Here is a 17280-nt window from a genome sequence, read left to right as displayed (position 1 = left end):
CGCATCGGCAATATGATTGCCCTGTCAGTCTTATTCCCGGAGCTAAATTGCCTAAATCTAGGTTGTATAATCTTTCTGAACCTGAAAGGCAGGCCATGAGAGAATATATTCCCGAGAGTTTGAAGAAAGGGCACATAAGACCTTCCAAGTCTCCAGCGGCTGCAGGGTTCTTTTTTGTTAATGGAGGTCTTCGGCCATGTCTGGATTTTCGTGAACTCAATCAGATTACTATCCGTGATCCTTATCCTCTTCCTTTGATTCCCGATTTGTTTACCCAGAATGTTGGTGCCAAGGTGTTCTCCAAGTTGGACTTAAGGGGGGCATATAATCTGGTTAGGATCAAGGAAGGGGATGAATGGAAGACGGCTTTTAATACTCCTGAGGGGCACTTTGAGAACCTGGTCATGCCTTTCGGGTTGACCAATGCCCCGGCGGTCTTCCAACATTTTGTGAATGACATCTTTCATCACCTGGTGTATTTGGATGACATTCTAATTTATTCTCCAGACATGGAAACCTATCAGAATCACGTCAGACAGGTGTTACAGATCCTAAGGGATAATAAATTGTTTGCAAAATTCGAAAAATGTGTTTTTGCGGTACACGAAGTGCAGTTCTTGGGGTACCCGCTGTCATCTTCGGGTTTTCGAATGGATCCTGAGAAAGTCCGTGCTGTATTGGACTGGGATCGACCTAAAAATCTGAAGGCTCTTATGCGATTTTTAGGGTTCACCAACTGTTACCGAAAATTAATTAAGAATTATTTGACAATAGTAAAACCCTTAACGGACCCTTAAAGGACGGATGTCTCAGTGTGGTCTGATTCGGCGTTGCAAGCCTTTTCTGCGATTAAGGAATGCTTCTCTTCTGCTCCCATATTGGTGCAGCCAGATGTGTCACAACCGTTTATTGTAGAAGTGGACGCATCCGAGGTGGGGGTAGGAGCAGTTTTGTCACAGGGCTCATCACCTGGTAAATGGCGACCATGTGCATTTTTTTCGAAAAAACTATCCCCCGCTGAGAAAAATTATGATGTGAGTAACAGAGAGTTGCTGGCCATTAAATTGGCTTTTGAGGAACGGCGCCATTGGTTGGAAGGGGCGATTCATCCGATCACGGTATTCACTGATCACAAAAATCTGGCTTATCTGGAGTCGGCCAAACGACTGAACCCAAGACAAGCCAGATGGGCCCTGTTTTTCACCAGATTCAATTTCAATGTCACCTATCGTCCTGGGATTAAGAATGTCAAGGCGGACACCTTGTCACATAGTTTTCCTGAAGGTGGTGATTTTGAAAGTCCAAGTCCCATACTGTCTAAAGGGGTGGTGATATCCGCCCTCTACCCTGACCTTGAGGGGAAGGTATTAGAGGCGCAGGGAGACGTACCGGACCCGTGTCCCTCTGGGAAACTATTTGTGCCACCGGAATTGCGTCACAAGGTGTTGGAGGAACATCATTGTACAGTTCTTACAGGACATCCTGGAAGTAGGTCCACTGCCAACCTCATATCTCATAGATTCTGGTGGCCGGGGTGGTGAAAGTGTGTGAAGGACTATGTGTCAGCCTGTACTACCTGTGCGCGTGCCAAGGTGACGCATACTCGACCTTCCGGATCTCTACTTCCGTTACCCATTCCATCCAGACCATGGACTCATGTATCCATGGACTTCATCATTGATCTACCTAATTCTTCAGGAAAGACAGTTATTCTGGTGGTAGTTGATCGCTTTAGTAAAATGGTACATTTTATAGCATTACCAGGCCTACCTAATGCTAAAACCCTTGCACAGGTATTTGTTGACAACATTGTGAAACTCCATGGCATTCCCTCTGACGTGGTCTCAGTTTGTTTCCAGGTTCTGGAAGGCGTTCTGTACTCGTCTGGGAATTCAACTGTCCTTTTCTTTGGTTTTTCATCCTCAGTCGAACAGACAGACGGAGCGCACTAATTAGAGTCTTACTTGAGATGTTTTGTATCTGAGAACCTGGAGGAGTGGTCTTCTTTTTTGTCTTTGGCAGAGTTTTCCATAAACAATCGTAGTCAGGAGTCCACTGGTGATTCGCTGTATTTTGGGGCCTATGGATTTCACCCACAGTTTGGCACATTTTCTGGTTCTAATACTTCTGGTTTCCCTGAGGAAGAACGTTTTTCATCATCATTGTCATCGATATGTCAAAAAATTCTAAATAACTTGAAAAATATGGGCAACAAATATAAACGTGTGGCTGACAGGAAACGTATGAATGGTCCAGACCTAAGTGTGGGTGATTCTGTGTGGCTGTCCACAAGAAACATTAAGTTGAAGGTACCTTCCTGGAAGTTGGGTCCAAGGTTTATCGGCCTATATAAGATCACGGCCATTATTAATCCTGGAACTTTTCGTCTTGAGCTTCCTCAGGCCCTGAAAATTCATAATGTGTTCCATAGGTCTTTGTTGAAAAAATATGTGGAACCTTTACAGCCATCTCCCTTGTCATGGTGGACGGTAATTTGGAATTCGAGATCGCGAAAATAGTTGACTCTCGAGTTCTCCGTGGATCCCTTTAATATCTTGGACCAGAGGTTATGGACCAGAGGAGAGGATGTGGGTGCCAGCATCCGACGTTAATGCCAATCGTTTAGTGAATGCCTTTCATAGATCTCACCCGGATAAGGTCGGTCCTGGGTGCCCGGAGGTCACCCGTAGAAGGGGGGGTACTGTCATGGACCTTCCCGTGGCAGGTACCAGGAGATCAGAGAGACTGGCAACACGTGGGTTAAATTGACAAGTTCCTTGTGGATCTTATTGTGTCTGTGTTTTGGTGAATGCCACACCCCTTGCTTCAGGTGTTGCTTGTTGGTAATTTACCTTCCTCATAAGTAGCCGCTTCTCACTCATGGAGGTGCGGTTTATAGATTTTCTTCTAACTAGCTTGTCGGTTGTACTTTGTGGTGCTTTTGCAGTTACCAGTTTTCTACTTTAAGCTGTGTTGTGTTTGTTATTTTCCCTGTTGTTTGTATCTGGGCCTGAGACAGAGACTTCCATTTGTCCATCTGGGGAGGAATGGGTTGTCTCTGGTCCTAACCTTATTCCAGGACCTTATAGGGAAATAAGGGTTTAGGTATTCTGCATATGAATATTCCTACCTTCAAGGTATATTCATATTGATAGGTAGTTGGGGCCCGGATTAGGGTTGTCTAGGAGGTGACCTGTTCCTTCCCTAGTTTCCAGGCCCAGTTACTGTTCCCCTTCACTCCTGTGTTCAGTGTGGAGTTTTTCCCCAACACTGATCATGACAGGAAACTATCGCGCGTGGGTCATCGGAGAGGAAACTATCGCGCGTGGGTCATCGGAGAGGAAACTATCGCGCGTGGGTCATCGGAGAGGAAACTATCGCGCGTGGGTCATCGGAGAGGAAACTATCGCGCGTGGGTCATCGGAGAGGAAACTATCGCGCGTGGGTCATCGGAGAGGAAACTAGCGCACGTGGTCATCGGAGAAAGAACTAGAACATGTGTGTCATCGGAGGGGAAACTCTTGGGTCTCTTGGGCGGCATCACGCCTCACATGTATCGCACTGTGAATGACATAGGAAGCATTATCCTCATCAATCAACAGGCTGGCTGAACAGGACATTTGATGACATCCAAGGGTTGGCATTCTCTTCAGGGACAGGCGGATAAGGTTTCCTCATAGTAATGGAAACAGAAGTGACCGCTGCAGGCATAGGGACTTAGTATCGGAGATTTTACATTACTACTATGATTTCACAAGTTCCCAGTGGACGGTCGGCCGGATCAGTGAAAACGCTTTGGCTGAGCTGCGATTGTCCTGTTCAGATCTGGCATGTTACTCTATCAGCAGTGACAAGGCTCGGATCCCCTTCAAACAAACCCGGCTGGGGCGCTGCTCTCATTAATAGGTGGATTAGCGGTTTGGCAGACGTAGCTTTCAAAAACTGGCCAACAAATTGCTGCTGAGAACTTGTAGTAAGCAATAGATGATGAGGTGGCTCCTAAAACTGGAAGACCAAATGATGAGGGTCATGATTCCAGCGCGTGACTTTATCACAGACCACCATCACCCTGGGGAGATTGTACGTAGCCCCATCATCCTATACCTGCTTTTAAATGCTGAGCATACAGTGGTATATTGGACAATTGCATAAATATTAATTGCAGGATTCGGCATTTCAGGCTCTGTTGACAGGAAGGGGCAAATTAAAGTTAACTTTTGTGGACCTCCTGAGACTACCCTGAGGAGTAGTAGAGTTGTAGTCCTCTGATAAGGATACTTAGTTAGGAGTAAGATCCTGGCAAGGCAGTACTTAGATATTTCTTATTAAAATGCCTTCCAAAGTCAGTGGACTGGCCGATCGCTTTTACTGCTGATACACTGGATTGGATCCACAAGAGGGATCCCCATGACATTCATATGCCCCAATAGGGTGAAAGGAAAGTTTTTTTTTTAAGTAACACTTCCCCTTTAATTCCAGAAAGAGATCCAACCGCAGGAGACAAATTCATGTAATATATCCTCATCAAATCCAACATCATCTGCCATGTTTGGTCTTCTGGCTATTAAAGGCTATGGGCACCTTCGGGGCAATTTTTTATGTTTGCATTTCACTCATTTTGGGCTAAAAATCATTTTTGCAATTGGCCTTTCTTAACAATTTTTGTGATACAGGGGTTAAATTTCAGTCCATTTGCAGACTCACATTCTGTTTACTTTGAGTCCTGTCAGCTGACAGCTCATGTGTAGCTTTTATCTCTGATCTCCTGACCTTATAAACAATCGTTACAACCAAATTGATAAGAATATTGCTTATATAAGTGTTTATGAGTTCAGGACATCAGAGATAAAAGCTACACTTGAGCTGACGGGACTCACAGTAAACAAAGTGACATTCTGCAGAATAGACTGCTATATAACCCCTGTATCACAAAAGCTGTTGACATTTTTTAATAAAGACCAATTGCAAAAATTATTTTTAGCCCAAAATTAGTAGAATGCAATAAAATAAGGTGTTCAGGGCCTTTAATTCCAATGGATGGAGAAAAGGCAACTGCTTCCGGTGCCTTGGGAATTAGGTTATTCAACAAAAAGTGTCCAACATAACTGATTTCTTGAACCCCATGCAGACACCTTTAGGAAACAGGGTTGTTGCCGCCCCTTATACTTTGGTAGATTATCCACCATTCGAACTGTACAAGTGGCGCCACGTGCAGCGCTCTTCTTGAAATCGGCGAGCGAGGCTCCCAACATAGATGGGAACGAAGCATTAAGCTGGCCATACATTTTAGATTTGACCGATGCCCATCTCTCCCTCGTGTCCTCTCCACCATACACATGCATGTGCTGAGTGGGGCAAATTCCGCTGCTAGACAGTACCGGCAGTGGCGTAAAGGCTAAACATTTTTTTTATTATTATTATTATTGCATTGTACTCATTTTAAGCAAAAAATCTTTTTTTAAATTGGTCTTTATTAAAAATGTCATCCTTTTTTCTGTACAGAGCTGAGATGCTCTAGTAGCAGCCTTTGGATTTTCTGTCTTTTCCGTCAGACCAGGAGCTGACGGACTCCTTATCTCTGCTCTCTGACCTCCTAAACACTCATTATAGCTCAGTTTATCTTACTGATAAGAATGTGGCTTAAGTAAGTATTTATGACCTCTCAGTAGTTTAGAGATAAGGGTCATTAGATGACCAGTAGGGATGAGAGAATCGACTTCGGATGAAACATCCGAAGTCGATTCGCATAAAACTTTGTTTGAATACTGTACGGAGCGAGCGCTTCATACAGTATTAGAATGTATTGGCTCCTATAAGCCGAAGTAATTACTTCGTGAAGTCTCGCGAGACTTCGGGTAATAACTTCATAAATTGATTTCTACTGTAAAAAAAACATTTCCCGAACTCGGGTTTCGATTTCAAGAACCTGAATTCGGGAAATGTTTTTTTACAATAGAAATCAATTTATGAAGTCATTACCCGAAGTCTCGCGAGACTTCACGAAGTAATAACTTCGGCTCATAGGAGCCAATACATTCTAATACAGTATGGAGCGCTCGCTGTTTTATCCGAAGTTGATTCGCTCATCCCTAATGACCAGCACAAAGTGAAAGTGAAAGTACCAGTCACACAGCTAGAAAGACAGTTAACCCTTTGTCACAGAACGGCTTAATATTTTTTAATAAAGGCCAATTGAAAAAATTATTTTGGGCCAAAAATGAGTAAAATGCAATCATTAAAAGAACAGGCCCCCGAAAGTGAAAGAGAGCGCATGCTCAGTATGCTCTCCATTAATTTCTATGGGGGTTCCGAAAATTACGCAGAGAGCTCGCTTGGCTACTTTCAGTAGTCCTTTAGAAATGAATTGAGAGCGCAACAGGCAAGCGCAGTCATTCCATTCCCTTCTATGGGACTGCCAGAGATGTCCGAGCCAGTGTTTGGCTGTTTTCGGCAGTCTGCTAGAAATTAACGAGGGGTGGCTGCGCATGTGCGGCTGCTCTCCGCTGACTTTGGGTGTCCCATTCTAGAGATAGGTGCAGGTGGAACCCTCACCTATCTGACTAGCGATATGCCACCAATGTCTAAGATAAGACAACCCCTTTAATCTAGTGTGTATGGCTAGCTTAAAGGGCTTGTCCAGGATTTGGATATTGATGGACTATCCTCACGATAGGCCATTCATATCCGATTGGGCTCTACGGAAATCAGAACGTAGTGTCCAATCCATCGCACAGCAGACACCGACAAGTCCATCCGAAACCCATTGACATATCATAGCGTCCACCAACGAGGCTTCATGTGAACAGCACCTTACAGTGTCATTCTCCAGCTGCACTTGGTCTTGACATTGCAGCCGCCGACCTATTCTGATATCTGAGTCGATATGAGTCGAGGAGGCGGCAGAAATACCCAGAATTCCTTTTCTACGCGTATTTTGTGCCGTCGGAGAGCCGGGATCTGCCTGCTGAGCGCTTTCCTCCTTCCAGCACTTAGGTCTTTCCTCAGGTCTTGGAGCGGCCGTGCCAATCCGTCCTGTGAGGACACAACCAATCTGTAAACCCGTCAGCGCGCCGCAGGACGCTTGATAACGGAGCTGACAGGTAATTACTCTCATTCTCCTCTGGGCTGCCTGATGCAGCCTGCTTGATCTCATTTTCCATTCAGATAAAAATTTTTTTTTTTTTTTTTTTTTTTTTTTTTTTTTTTTTACTGGTTTTACACGGAAACTCGTGTGGATGTAGAATAAGTGACGCTCCAGCTTTAATTACCGTTGACTTTATAGTCAATAAATGTTGTATCCAACTTTTATTAATTTTTTTACTTCTGTTACTTAGTTTTTATTCATCCTGTGTAGAAAATCATACAGGGAACCCATCGGCACGTTGCTGTTGACAGATCTGATTCTTTTTGCCTCTGTTTAGCACGTTAAGCATAAAAGTATCATCCTGTCGCAATCTGATTGGCTGTTAATTAATGCCGCCATACAGCTTCCTGGACCCCCAGCTTGTGTCGGCGGGATTGTCCAGGGTGAGGCTAGCGAAAAATTATGCTGGCACTTTATCTCCCGTGGCAATAGTGAAGCTGCCATGTAGCTTCACAGAAGTATGGAGGTACCCCTCCTCTTGAGGAGATGACCCTCCCCCGTGTCTCTGAAGTAGGGCCCCTCTCCCAATTTCCTGAAAAAAATAAAATAAAAACACCCAGTACTCCTGAAGTAATTACCCTACTCCCATTGTCCTGTGCATTCTCCCCCCAATCTTGCTGAAGAATCGCCCATAACCCATCCTCCAGAGGAATCGCCTATTTCTGATCCTCCCCTGAACACAGCTGTGATATCATAGCTGTTCTTATGACATCATTCTTTGGTTTCTTTTGTATGTAGTACAGAGATTTCTGAGTCTACATATCTCCTGGAGAGAACACAAAATGTGAAGATCACTTCCTACCTCAAGTTCAGGAAAATACTGCTGACCGCCCATTTCATTCTGACCGATTGTTTGTCCCTCGGTGATCGATGTCACTTCCTCCTGACAAGGGCTTCCTCCAGGTGGTCGCTTTCACCTTGCGGTCGCTTTCTCCAGGCGGTCGCTTTCTTCTGGTGGTCACTTTCTCCCAGCAGTCACTTTCTCCACGTGGTCGCTTTCTTCTGGTGGTCACTTTCTCCCAGCAGTCGCTTTCTCCAGGCGGTCGCTTTCTTCTGGTGGTCACTTTCTCCCAGCAGTCACTTTCTCCACGTGGTCGCTTTCTTCTGGTGGTCACTTTCTCCCAGCAGTCACTTTCTCCACGTGGTCGCTTTCTCCTGGCGGTCACTTTCTCTCAGCAGTCACTTTCTCCACGTGGTCGCTTTCTTCTGGTGGTCACTTTCTCCCAGCAGTCACTTTCTCCACGTGGTCACTTTCTTCTGGTGGTCACTTTCACCTTGCGGTCGCTTTCTCCAGGCGGTCGCTTTCTTCTGGTGGTCACTTTCTCCCAGCAGTCACTTTCTCCACGTGGTCGCTTTCTCCTGGCGGTCACTTTCTCTCAGCAGTCACTTTCTCCACGTGGTCGCTTTCTTCTGGTGGTCACTTTCTCCCAGCAGTCACTTTCTCCACGTGGTCGCTTTCTTCTGGTGGTCACTTTCTCCCAGCAGTCACTTTCTCCACGTGGTCGCTTTCTCCTGGCGGTCACCTCCTCCTGTCCATCACTTACTCCAGCACTGAAGAGGACAGATTGGTTCCTGACTATAAAGGTTCTTCTTCCCGGCATCGTCTATAACGAGGTGATGACAGCAGCTCCTCCTGTATCTAATCCTCCGTCTCGTATATCACTGGTAAATTAGTAAATGTTCCCCGTGTGTGAACTCTTCCATTAGCACCGACAGCGTCATTCTGAATACGTAAATACCTGCATTAAGACAAAAAAGCTCAGAGATTAAAGGGGCGGCCGCCTTTGTGCATAGTATTAGGCCTCCTGCAATGGATGCAAATAGCAGATCATTCTTCCCCGGAAATCATTCTTCCTGGAAGAAATAGAAGATGAGCCCCACTGTTAACTGGGCCTGGGGACGTTCTGTAGGGAGTAAAGGGGTATTCCTCCCTATAAAGTGATGGCATAATGATAGCATATGCCTTGAGCTTATAATCGGTAGGTTCTTCTTATCTTTGGGACCCCCAGCAATCCAAGCTATGCGGGGAACTGTGACCACCCCATTCACTTGTGCAGCATCTCCCCTCCAGAGCGGGTGAGCGGGGTGCTGCCCTGCAGGGAGGGACTGTGAAGAGACCGCAGCAGGAAATCAGTGCTGTGGCCCCTTCTTTCTTAGGATCGGCGGAGGTCACAGACATCAGAATACCCCTTTATTAACTATATAGACTGTAGCATAGTTGTCTCTGACCTGTGACCTTCCAGTCAAGCCAAAACTGCTGGAGGGCCGCAGGTTGTATAACCACCATTAGACTCCGCTATAAACACCTGTTGTAAGTGGACCAAACTATGAAAGGGGGCGTGTACTTTACCCAAAATTAATTGTGTTGTTCTCCCTGATCTGCCTTTTTTAGTTTTGAAAATGGGTGTTAGGGCATCACCGAACCCGAATACGTTCTTATTCTGACAGTTTACATACATTTAGGTCCACTTTTGGTTTCTTTGTAAGAAGGTTCTAAATGTTCTGTAAATTTAACTCCCAGTGATCAGCTGTGATGTAACCTGAGCAGTAACTGTTCAATTTCCCTGCAGCGCCACCGCAGGTGAAAAGAGAAATTACACAATTCTTATAGAAATCAATGGGCTATTCATGTAGCACACAAACCTGTCGGGTCCTCCAGAGCAAGAGGCTCTCTTTGTAGCTGCTCTGGCTAATAGATGAGAGTCTTGAATAGATAACTCCCTTTAGTAAATCCCTAATAAAGTATTTTAAGGCTAGAGAGCCCCTTTAAATCTTTTCTTGCCTGATGAGAGTGATTTAAGGCGTATATTCTCATGTCTTAGACTGTTTTATTTTTACTTGTTATTATATGTCCTTGTCTTTCCTTCGCAGCTGGCTCACCGGTCACCGTCCAGAATTCACAGACCCGAAAGTTGTAGCTCAAGGGGATGGTCGAGAAGGTAAGGCAGTTCCTATCCTTATTGTTAAAGGAGTTTTTTCCAGTTTTAATCGAATAAAGTGAATCCCCACCTACTAGAGAAGATGTGGATCAACTGGGTTGGCTTTGGGCGAAGTCCAGGAGCGGGGATTCCCCTTTCACCCCCATACAGGGAATCTTGGAGTAGTCTCCTTTAGTAGTTGTGGATGTGACCCTGAACAGATGACACCAGTACAAGATACAAAGGCAGTGGATGTAGTCAGACGGGCAGAGGTCAGAACTAGAGTACATTCACTATTGTGGACAGGCTGAGGTGGGGCCTGGCAGAGTTCAGGCACTACAAGACAAGTAGTGGGGCCTGGCAGAGTTCAGGCACTACAAGACAAGTAGGACCAGCAGCAGACAGGTAGACATAAGTCAGAAAACAAACAGGGTCCAGTGCTAGAGATACTAAACTGAGAAACACCTTGGCAGAGACTGGTACAGTTGCTGAAGCACTGGTCATTAGGGGGTAAGGGCCCCTGAGAAAGCTGGACATTGGGCAGAGAAGGCACACGGTGGCCCTTTAAGTAGCTGAGGATCAGTGAGTGCGTGAAATAAAGCATAAGAGGCCCCAACAGTTCTTCACAGTTATCATTATCACTGCTTACTTTCAGTGAATAGAAGCAGTCATTACTTATGTCCAGGGCAAAAACCCAACAAACTTGTAGTTCGTTTTTGGATCCAGTCTTAAAGGCTCTGAACGCCTTCAGGGGCAATATTTTTTTTATTATTGCATTCTACTCATTTTTAGCTAAAATATTTTTTGCAATTGGTCTTTATTAAAAATTCTCAGCTGTTTTTCTGGTACAGGGGTTAAATTACAGTCTGTTTGCAGACGGTCACTTCCGCTTACCTTGAGTCCTGTCAGATGATGTAGAGACTTTATCTCTGATCTCCTGAGAGCTCATAAACACTAGTTTAAGCTGTATTCTTATCAGTTTTAGCTATAATGAGCGTCAGTCTGCAAATAGACTGAAATTTAACCCCTGTATCACAAAAACCAATTGCCAAAATGATTTTTAGCCCAAAGTGAGGAGAATAAAAAAAAAAATTCCCATAGGTGTCCATAGGTTGCCCTGCGAATAAGATTTTTTTTTAAGAAAAGGAGAATGGGTTAAAAACGTACAATATAAAACAAGCAATTGTCACCTCGCCGATAATCATCTGTACTTCCTGGTGCCTCTAGACACACAATAAATGCCTGCTTAGCCAATTACAGCCTGTAACGGTGACCGCCCCAGTCTGTGATTGGCTCATTGGACATTTCCTACTTACGGAGAAGAACCAGGAATTATAGACCAGCAGGGAGCATCAGTGAGGTGAGTATTCTGAGAATGTTTTATCCACCTAAGAACCCCCTTTAAGGCTACATGCAAACGACCGTGTGCCTCCCGTGGCCGTATTGCTGCCCGCATACATTGGCCGTGTGCCTTCTGCATCGCGGATCCATTTACTTGAATGGGTCTGCAATCACGGAGATGCAGAACTGAGGCACGAATCGGAACCTCACGGAAGCACTACAGAGTGCTCCCGTGGTGTTTCTGGCCGTGCCTCCGCACCGCAAAAAAGTAGCGCATGCACTACTTTTTTGTGGTGTGGACCGTGGGATGCGGATCGCGGGCCCCATTCAAGTCAATGGATCTGCTATCCTCATGCGGCTTCCCCACTGTCTGTGCCCGTGCATTGCGGACCGCAATTTGCGGTCCGCAGCACGGTCACGGAGCCCTAACGTTTGTGTGCATGTAGCCTAAAGGGGTTGTCTCATCTAAGACTATGGGGGCATATCGCTAGGATATGCCCCCATTGTCTGATAGGTGCTGGTCTCACCTCTGGGACCCGCGCCTATCTCCTAAACAGAGCCCCGAAAGTGGTGAGGGGCACACTGCGCATGCGCAGCTGCCCTCCGTTTCCATGGGGCTGCCGAAAATAGCCAAGCGCTGGGCCCATAGAAGTAAATGGGAGCTGTGACCAGTCATGCGCGATGCGCTCCCATTCACTTCTATGGGGAGAACGCTTGGTGGTCCTCCAGCCTCCACTTTGCAGGGCTCCGTTCGCGATAAAGGTGCGGGTTCCAGCGGTGGGACCCACACCTATCAAACAATGGAGGCATATCCTGGCGATATGCCACCATTGTCTCAGGTGAGAATACCCCTTTAAGGGTTTACAGAAAGAGGCACATGGAGCAGACTTGTCATATTCTGTAGGCAGGGCTTGTGAGAGGCGTCATAAGCTGCGTCTCCCAGCCTCAGTAGCGCAGATGGCATGGCCCTCATTCAGGAATCCTCGGAATCTGGTTCAGATCTGGAACTAGCTACGAGTGACTGATTAATTTTCGACTCGTTATTTTTGAGCACTTGTTAAAAATTGCATCTTATGCTGAGATCCAGAAAATGAATGAAGTGCCATAATATCATTTATTGGATTCACCCTGGATGCAATATATTGAATAATAGATCTGTCAACAGCAGCTTGTTGGTGGTTTCCATCAGATTTATCTTTACAGAATATATATATATATATAATATATTGGTGGTCTCTGAATGTGATGGCGGCCTTCCTGCTGGTGTCACCTGCTAGAGTCGGGTGTTCAACCTATCATGCTCAAAATTAGAAGTTAATTATCTCCTTGGAGAGGGAAGGTCACCTTCACCAAAGATGACTTTTCCGCCAGACATTAGAGCGCCGGCATAAGATCGCCCTCATTTTTCTAATCTGCTAGCGCTAAAGCAGAGCGCGACCATCCATTATAAGTGAATGAAACACGTCTTTAATTGCACAACATGGCATCGGGCCGCTAAGTCATTAGGCGCAGCCTCGCTCACCCACCACAGATGGTAAGCCAAGCAGACGGGCATCATTCACTGCCTCCACCTCCATACAGGACAGTACGGGGGCATGAGGTCGTCTGAGGGTCAGGGGAGTTTACAGCTTTAGGTTTATGAATGTGACCACTAAGCGGCAGGGCTTGAATGCGCCCAGGCAGTATTGCTGGGGTTAAATAATCTCCAGTATAGTCCCATGGATTCACGGATGACGAGCCAAGCGGCAGGGTCCGCAGTTGGAGTAGGTTCTAAGTGCTCAGAAATGGAGCATTACTTGATGCCCATCGATTTGATCAGTGGGCATCTATGCAGATGCCAGCTCTCTGGCTAATGGGGGGTGGGGAGGGGGGTTAAGGAATTTAGCCTTTTCTTAGTTAAATCTGTTTCGAGGAAAGCTGGATGACAGCCAGAATGGATGCCAGTACACTTAGGGTGGCACAGCTCCACATAGCATTTCTACTACAGGCTGAGATCAGAAAAGCTGTTGAATGTAATATTACGGGCTCGTTTTCTCTTTATGAGGGGGTGGGGGTCTTGCATAAGCAGAGACTTGGGCACATTCAGCCAGAACAGACGCCCCACACTCATGACATGAGACATACAGTGACGACATGCGGTGGAGGAGCTGCTGAAGGAACGAGAACGGAGGAGGACACAGTCTTGGCTTTCTGTGCTGGCAGAGGCTTCTTGATCCTGAGCGCTAAGCCGACATGATATACCGTTATACACATCCCCGGCGGCTTTACACACAGAGAAGCATGCATCCCCCCTGAATCCCTCCATACACATGCATGCTCAGCCCGGCTGAGTGTGCATGTGATCTGAATGGGGAGAGTGGAGAAAGCCGCCTCCACCACACACACGTCTGCCAGCGACTTATCGTATCCGAGAACAAAAGGTTGGGCCCTGATCCTTCCGTGCCCCGACATCTGCCATAGACATTAGGCGGTGGTCCGGGTCCTCTGAAAACATAGGGTTTGGCTGATATGCATCTATTGTGTATGGCCAAGTGCATGACGGGGCAGCTTTACTTTGGGGGGGGGGGGGGGGGGGGAATTGCTGAAATAGCAATTACCTGTGTAATATGGACCAGCAACATACAGTCCTGATCAAAAGTTTAGGACCACTTGAAAAATGGCAAAAAATCCTATGTAGCATGGCTGGATCTTAACAAGGTTCCAAGTGGAGCTTCAACATGCAACAAGAAGAAATGGGGGGGAGACACAACATTTTTTGAGCATTCAATTTAATGAAAACAACGAATAAACTGAAACTGGCTGTTTTTCAGCTGATCAGAAGTTTAGGACCACACCTCCAAAAAAAAAACTAAACCCCCCCAAAACAGAAATCCAACCTCCAAACATGAACTCAGTAATGAGTAGCTCCGTCGTTATTGTTTCGGCATGCTTGATGGAAGCGTTTCCATGAGGTGAGTGGGAACATTTTCTCCAAGTGGTGAAGACGGCCGCACGAAGGCCATCTACTGTCTGGAACTGTTGTCCATTTTTGTAAACTTCCCTTGCCATCCATCCCCAAAGGTTCTCAATTGGATTTAGATCAGGGGAACACGCAGGATGGGCCAAAAGAGTGATGTTATTCTCCTGGAAGAAGTCCCTTGTCCTGCGGGCATTGTGTACTGTAGCGTTGTCCTGTTGAAACCCCCAGTCGTTACCACACAGACGAGGGCCCTCAGTCATGAGGAATGCTCTCTGCAACATCTGGACATGGCCGGCGGCCGTTTGACGCCCCTGCACTTCCTGAAGCTCCATTGTTCCACTGAAGGAAAAAGCCCCCCAGACCATTATGGCGCCCCCTCCACTGTGGCGCGTAGAAAACATCTCAGGTGGGATCTGCTTGTCATGCCAGTAACGTTGGAAACCATCAGGACCATCAAGGTTACATTTTTTCTCATCAGAGAATAAAACTTTCTTCCACCTTTGAATGTCCCATGTTTGGTGCTCTCTTGCAAAGTCCAAACGAGCAGTTCTGTGGCGTTCAAGGAGACGAGGTCTTTGAAGACGTTTTTTGTTTTTGAAGCCCTTCAGTCTCAGATGCCGTCTGATGGTTATGGGGCTGCAGTCAGCACCAGTAAGGGCCTTAATTTGGGTCGAGTATCGTCCAGTGTCTTGACGGACAGCCAATTGGATCCTCCGGCTCAGTGCTGAGGACATTTTTTGGGTCTTCCACTTGACTTTTTTGTTCCATAACCCTCAGGATCATTTAAGAAATTCCAAATGACTGTCTTACTGCGTCCCACCTCAGCAGCGATGGCGGCTGTGAGAGACCCTGCTTATGCAGCTCAACAACCCGACCACGGTCAAAAAGGGAGAGTTTTTGTGCCTTTGCCATCACAACGTGCGACTACCTGACAGAGAATGACCATGAATCCACATCTTTGCACAGATTTGGCCTTTTAAAGGCCTGTGGTCCTAAACTATGGATCAGCTGAAAAACAGCCTGTTTCAGTTTATTCGTTGTTTTCAATTAATTGAATGCTCAAAAAATGTTTTGTCTCACTCCCATTTCTTCTTGTTGCATGTTGAAGCTCTACTTGGAACCTTGTTAAGATCCAACAATGTAAAATAGGATTTTTTGCCATTTTTCAAGTGGTCTTAAACTTTTGATCAGGACTGTATATACCTGTAGAGGGGCCTATAGCAGGGATAAAAATATAATCTAGCCCCTTTTGGGAGCTGCTTGATGCCACAAACTCCTGACCACCTGGGATACTTCCCAGCAGACCACAACCAGACCATAGCCAGAAAGCAGATCTGCTGCAAAGAGCGACTCCCTCTGCATTACATAGTCAGATCTTACATCTATAACAGCTGATCACAGGGGGTCCCAGAGGCCACACCCCAGCATTCGAGACCCTCCATTTCTCAACATTATAAGCAACGTCTTCTCTCTCTTTGTAGTCACAAGGGTCCGTTCACAAGGATTCCTCACCCTCTCCTTCAGCGTGGTGACCAAGGACCTGAAGAAACTCGGCTACACCACCAGTTCCAGCGAGGCTCCAAACTCAGTGGTAACCTCTAACCCGTGATGCCCTTGATCTCCGGCCTGCGGCTCCCATCAGGAAGGGGGGCATGCTGAATATTCAGCGCAGGGCACACGCCGTCCATCTGGAGAGAGAGGACTATTAATATGCCGATCTGAGGAGCGTCTCCTGCTGTTAAATATAAGCCGGCCAAATGGTGAACCTCGGAAAGCAAAGCGAACCCCCAGCGTGCGCCTGTGAGATTCCAGCTCTTGAGTGCTGGTTTTAGCAAGATTTGCATTGTTTTTGTGTGCAAAGTGCAGTTCTCAGGGTCGGCACATCCGAGGACGCTTTTCCCGCTCTCCGTGTTGTCCTATTTCACCAAAACTACAAGTTAGATCGGTGACCCCCACTTAAAGGGAGACTCCACTTCTGAACTGAATCAATCAAAAATCTACATGTAAGTTTCTAAATAATTGATGTATCTTTTACTGACTTTTGACTTGTACTCTAGTCCCACCCAAAGCTAAGTTTCAGAGACTGCTGGCTTACAGCTGGGCTGTGGAAGGTCACATGACTGTGAGGCAGATCACATGACCGGCAGCAGAGTGCAGAGACACCTCGGGCCGTTTCTATGGGGAAACAATCAGGGTTTTTTACACGTGTCTTTGAATGTGATTGGAGAATAATACATAACTCAATACTAGATAGGTAGAGCAAAATCTTAAAGGCTATGGACAACTTTGGGAGCATTTTTTTTTTTACTATCGCATTGTACATATTTTGAGCTAAAAATATTTTTTTCAATTGGTCTTTATTAGTGTTGAGCGAACTTGTGTTTTAAGTTCGGCGTCTAAAGTTCGGGTTCGGGTTATCGAAGTATCCCGTTATGGATTCCGCTACCACGGACCATAACGGAATTCAGAATCCATAACGGGATACTTCGATAACCCGAACCCGAACTTTAGACGCCGAACTTAAAACACAAGTTCGCTCAACACTAGTCTTTATTAAAAAAATGTCAGCCCTTTTGTCTGTACAGCCTTGAGATTCTCTAGTATCATGCTGTTTCCCGTCAGGAAAGCTCAGCTGACGCTCCTTGTCTCTGATCACCTGACCTCATAAACACTCGTGATGGCTCAATCCTTAGCTTACTGATAAGAATATGGCTTAAAGGGGTTGTCCAGCCGTTAATATTGATGACCTAATGTCAGGCTACGTCATCAATATCTGATCGGTGGGGGTCCGACACCCGGGACCCCCGCCGATCAGCTGTCTGACAAGAAGGCGGCCCTCCATGCGAGCGCAGTGTCCTCACAATTACGATACGTCTCCTGTGGAGCGGTGGCGTAGTGTAACTACAAGCACTTGCTGC

General features: G+C 46.2%; 1 protein-coding gene across 1 annotated transcript in view; it reads left to right on the top strand.

Annotated features, from left to right (window-relative positions):
• Positions 1-16696, top strand: part of B9D1 (B9 domain containing 1) — a 46956-nt gene extending 30260 nt beyond the window's left edge. The window contains exons 6-7 of the mRNA XM_040441295.1: positions 10016-10083; positions 15844-16696. Coding sequence (XP_040297229.1) covers positions 10016-10083; positions 15844-15971 — 196 coding nt within the window. The 3' untranslated portion in view covers positions 15972-16696. The remainder of the gene's footprint in view (positions 1-10015; positions 10084-15843) is intronic.
• Positions 16697-17280: the final 584 nt, after the last annotated feature.

This window comes from Bufo bufo, chromosome 7, assembly GCF_905171765.1.
Source record: "Bufo bufo chromosome 7, aBufBuf1.1, whole genome shotgun sequence".
In the NCBI taxonomy this organism is placed as follows: domain Eukaryota; kingdom Metazoa; phylum Chordata; class Amphibia; order Anura; family Bufonidae; genus Bufo; species Bufo bufo.
The sequence above is the reverse complement of the archived record's forward strand: the minus strand, read 5'-3'. Positions and strand labels throughout refer to the sequence as shown.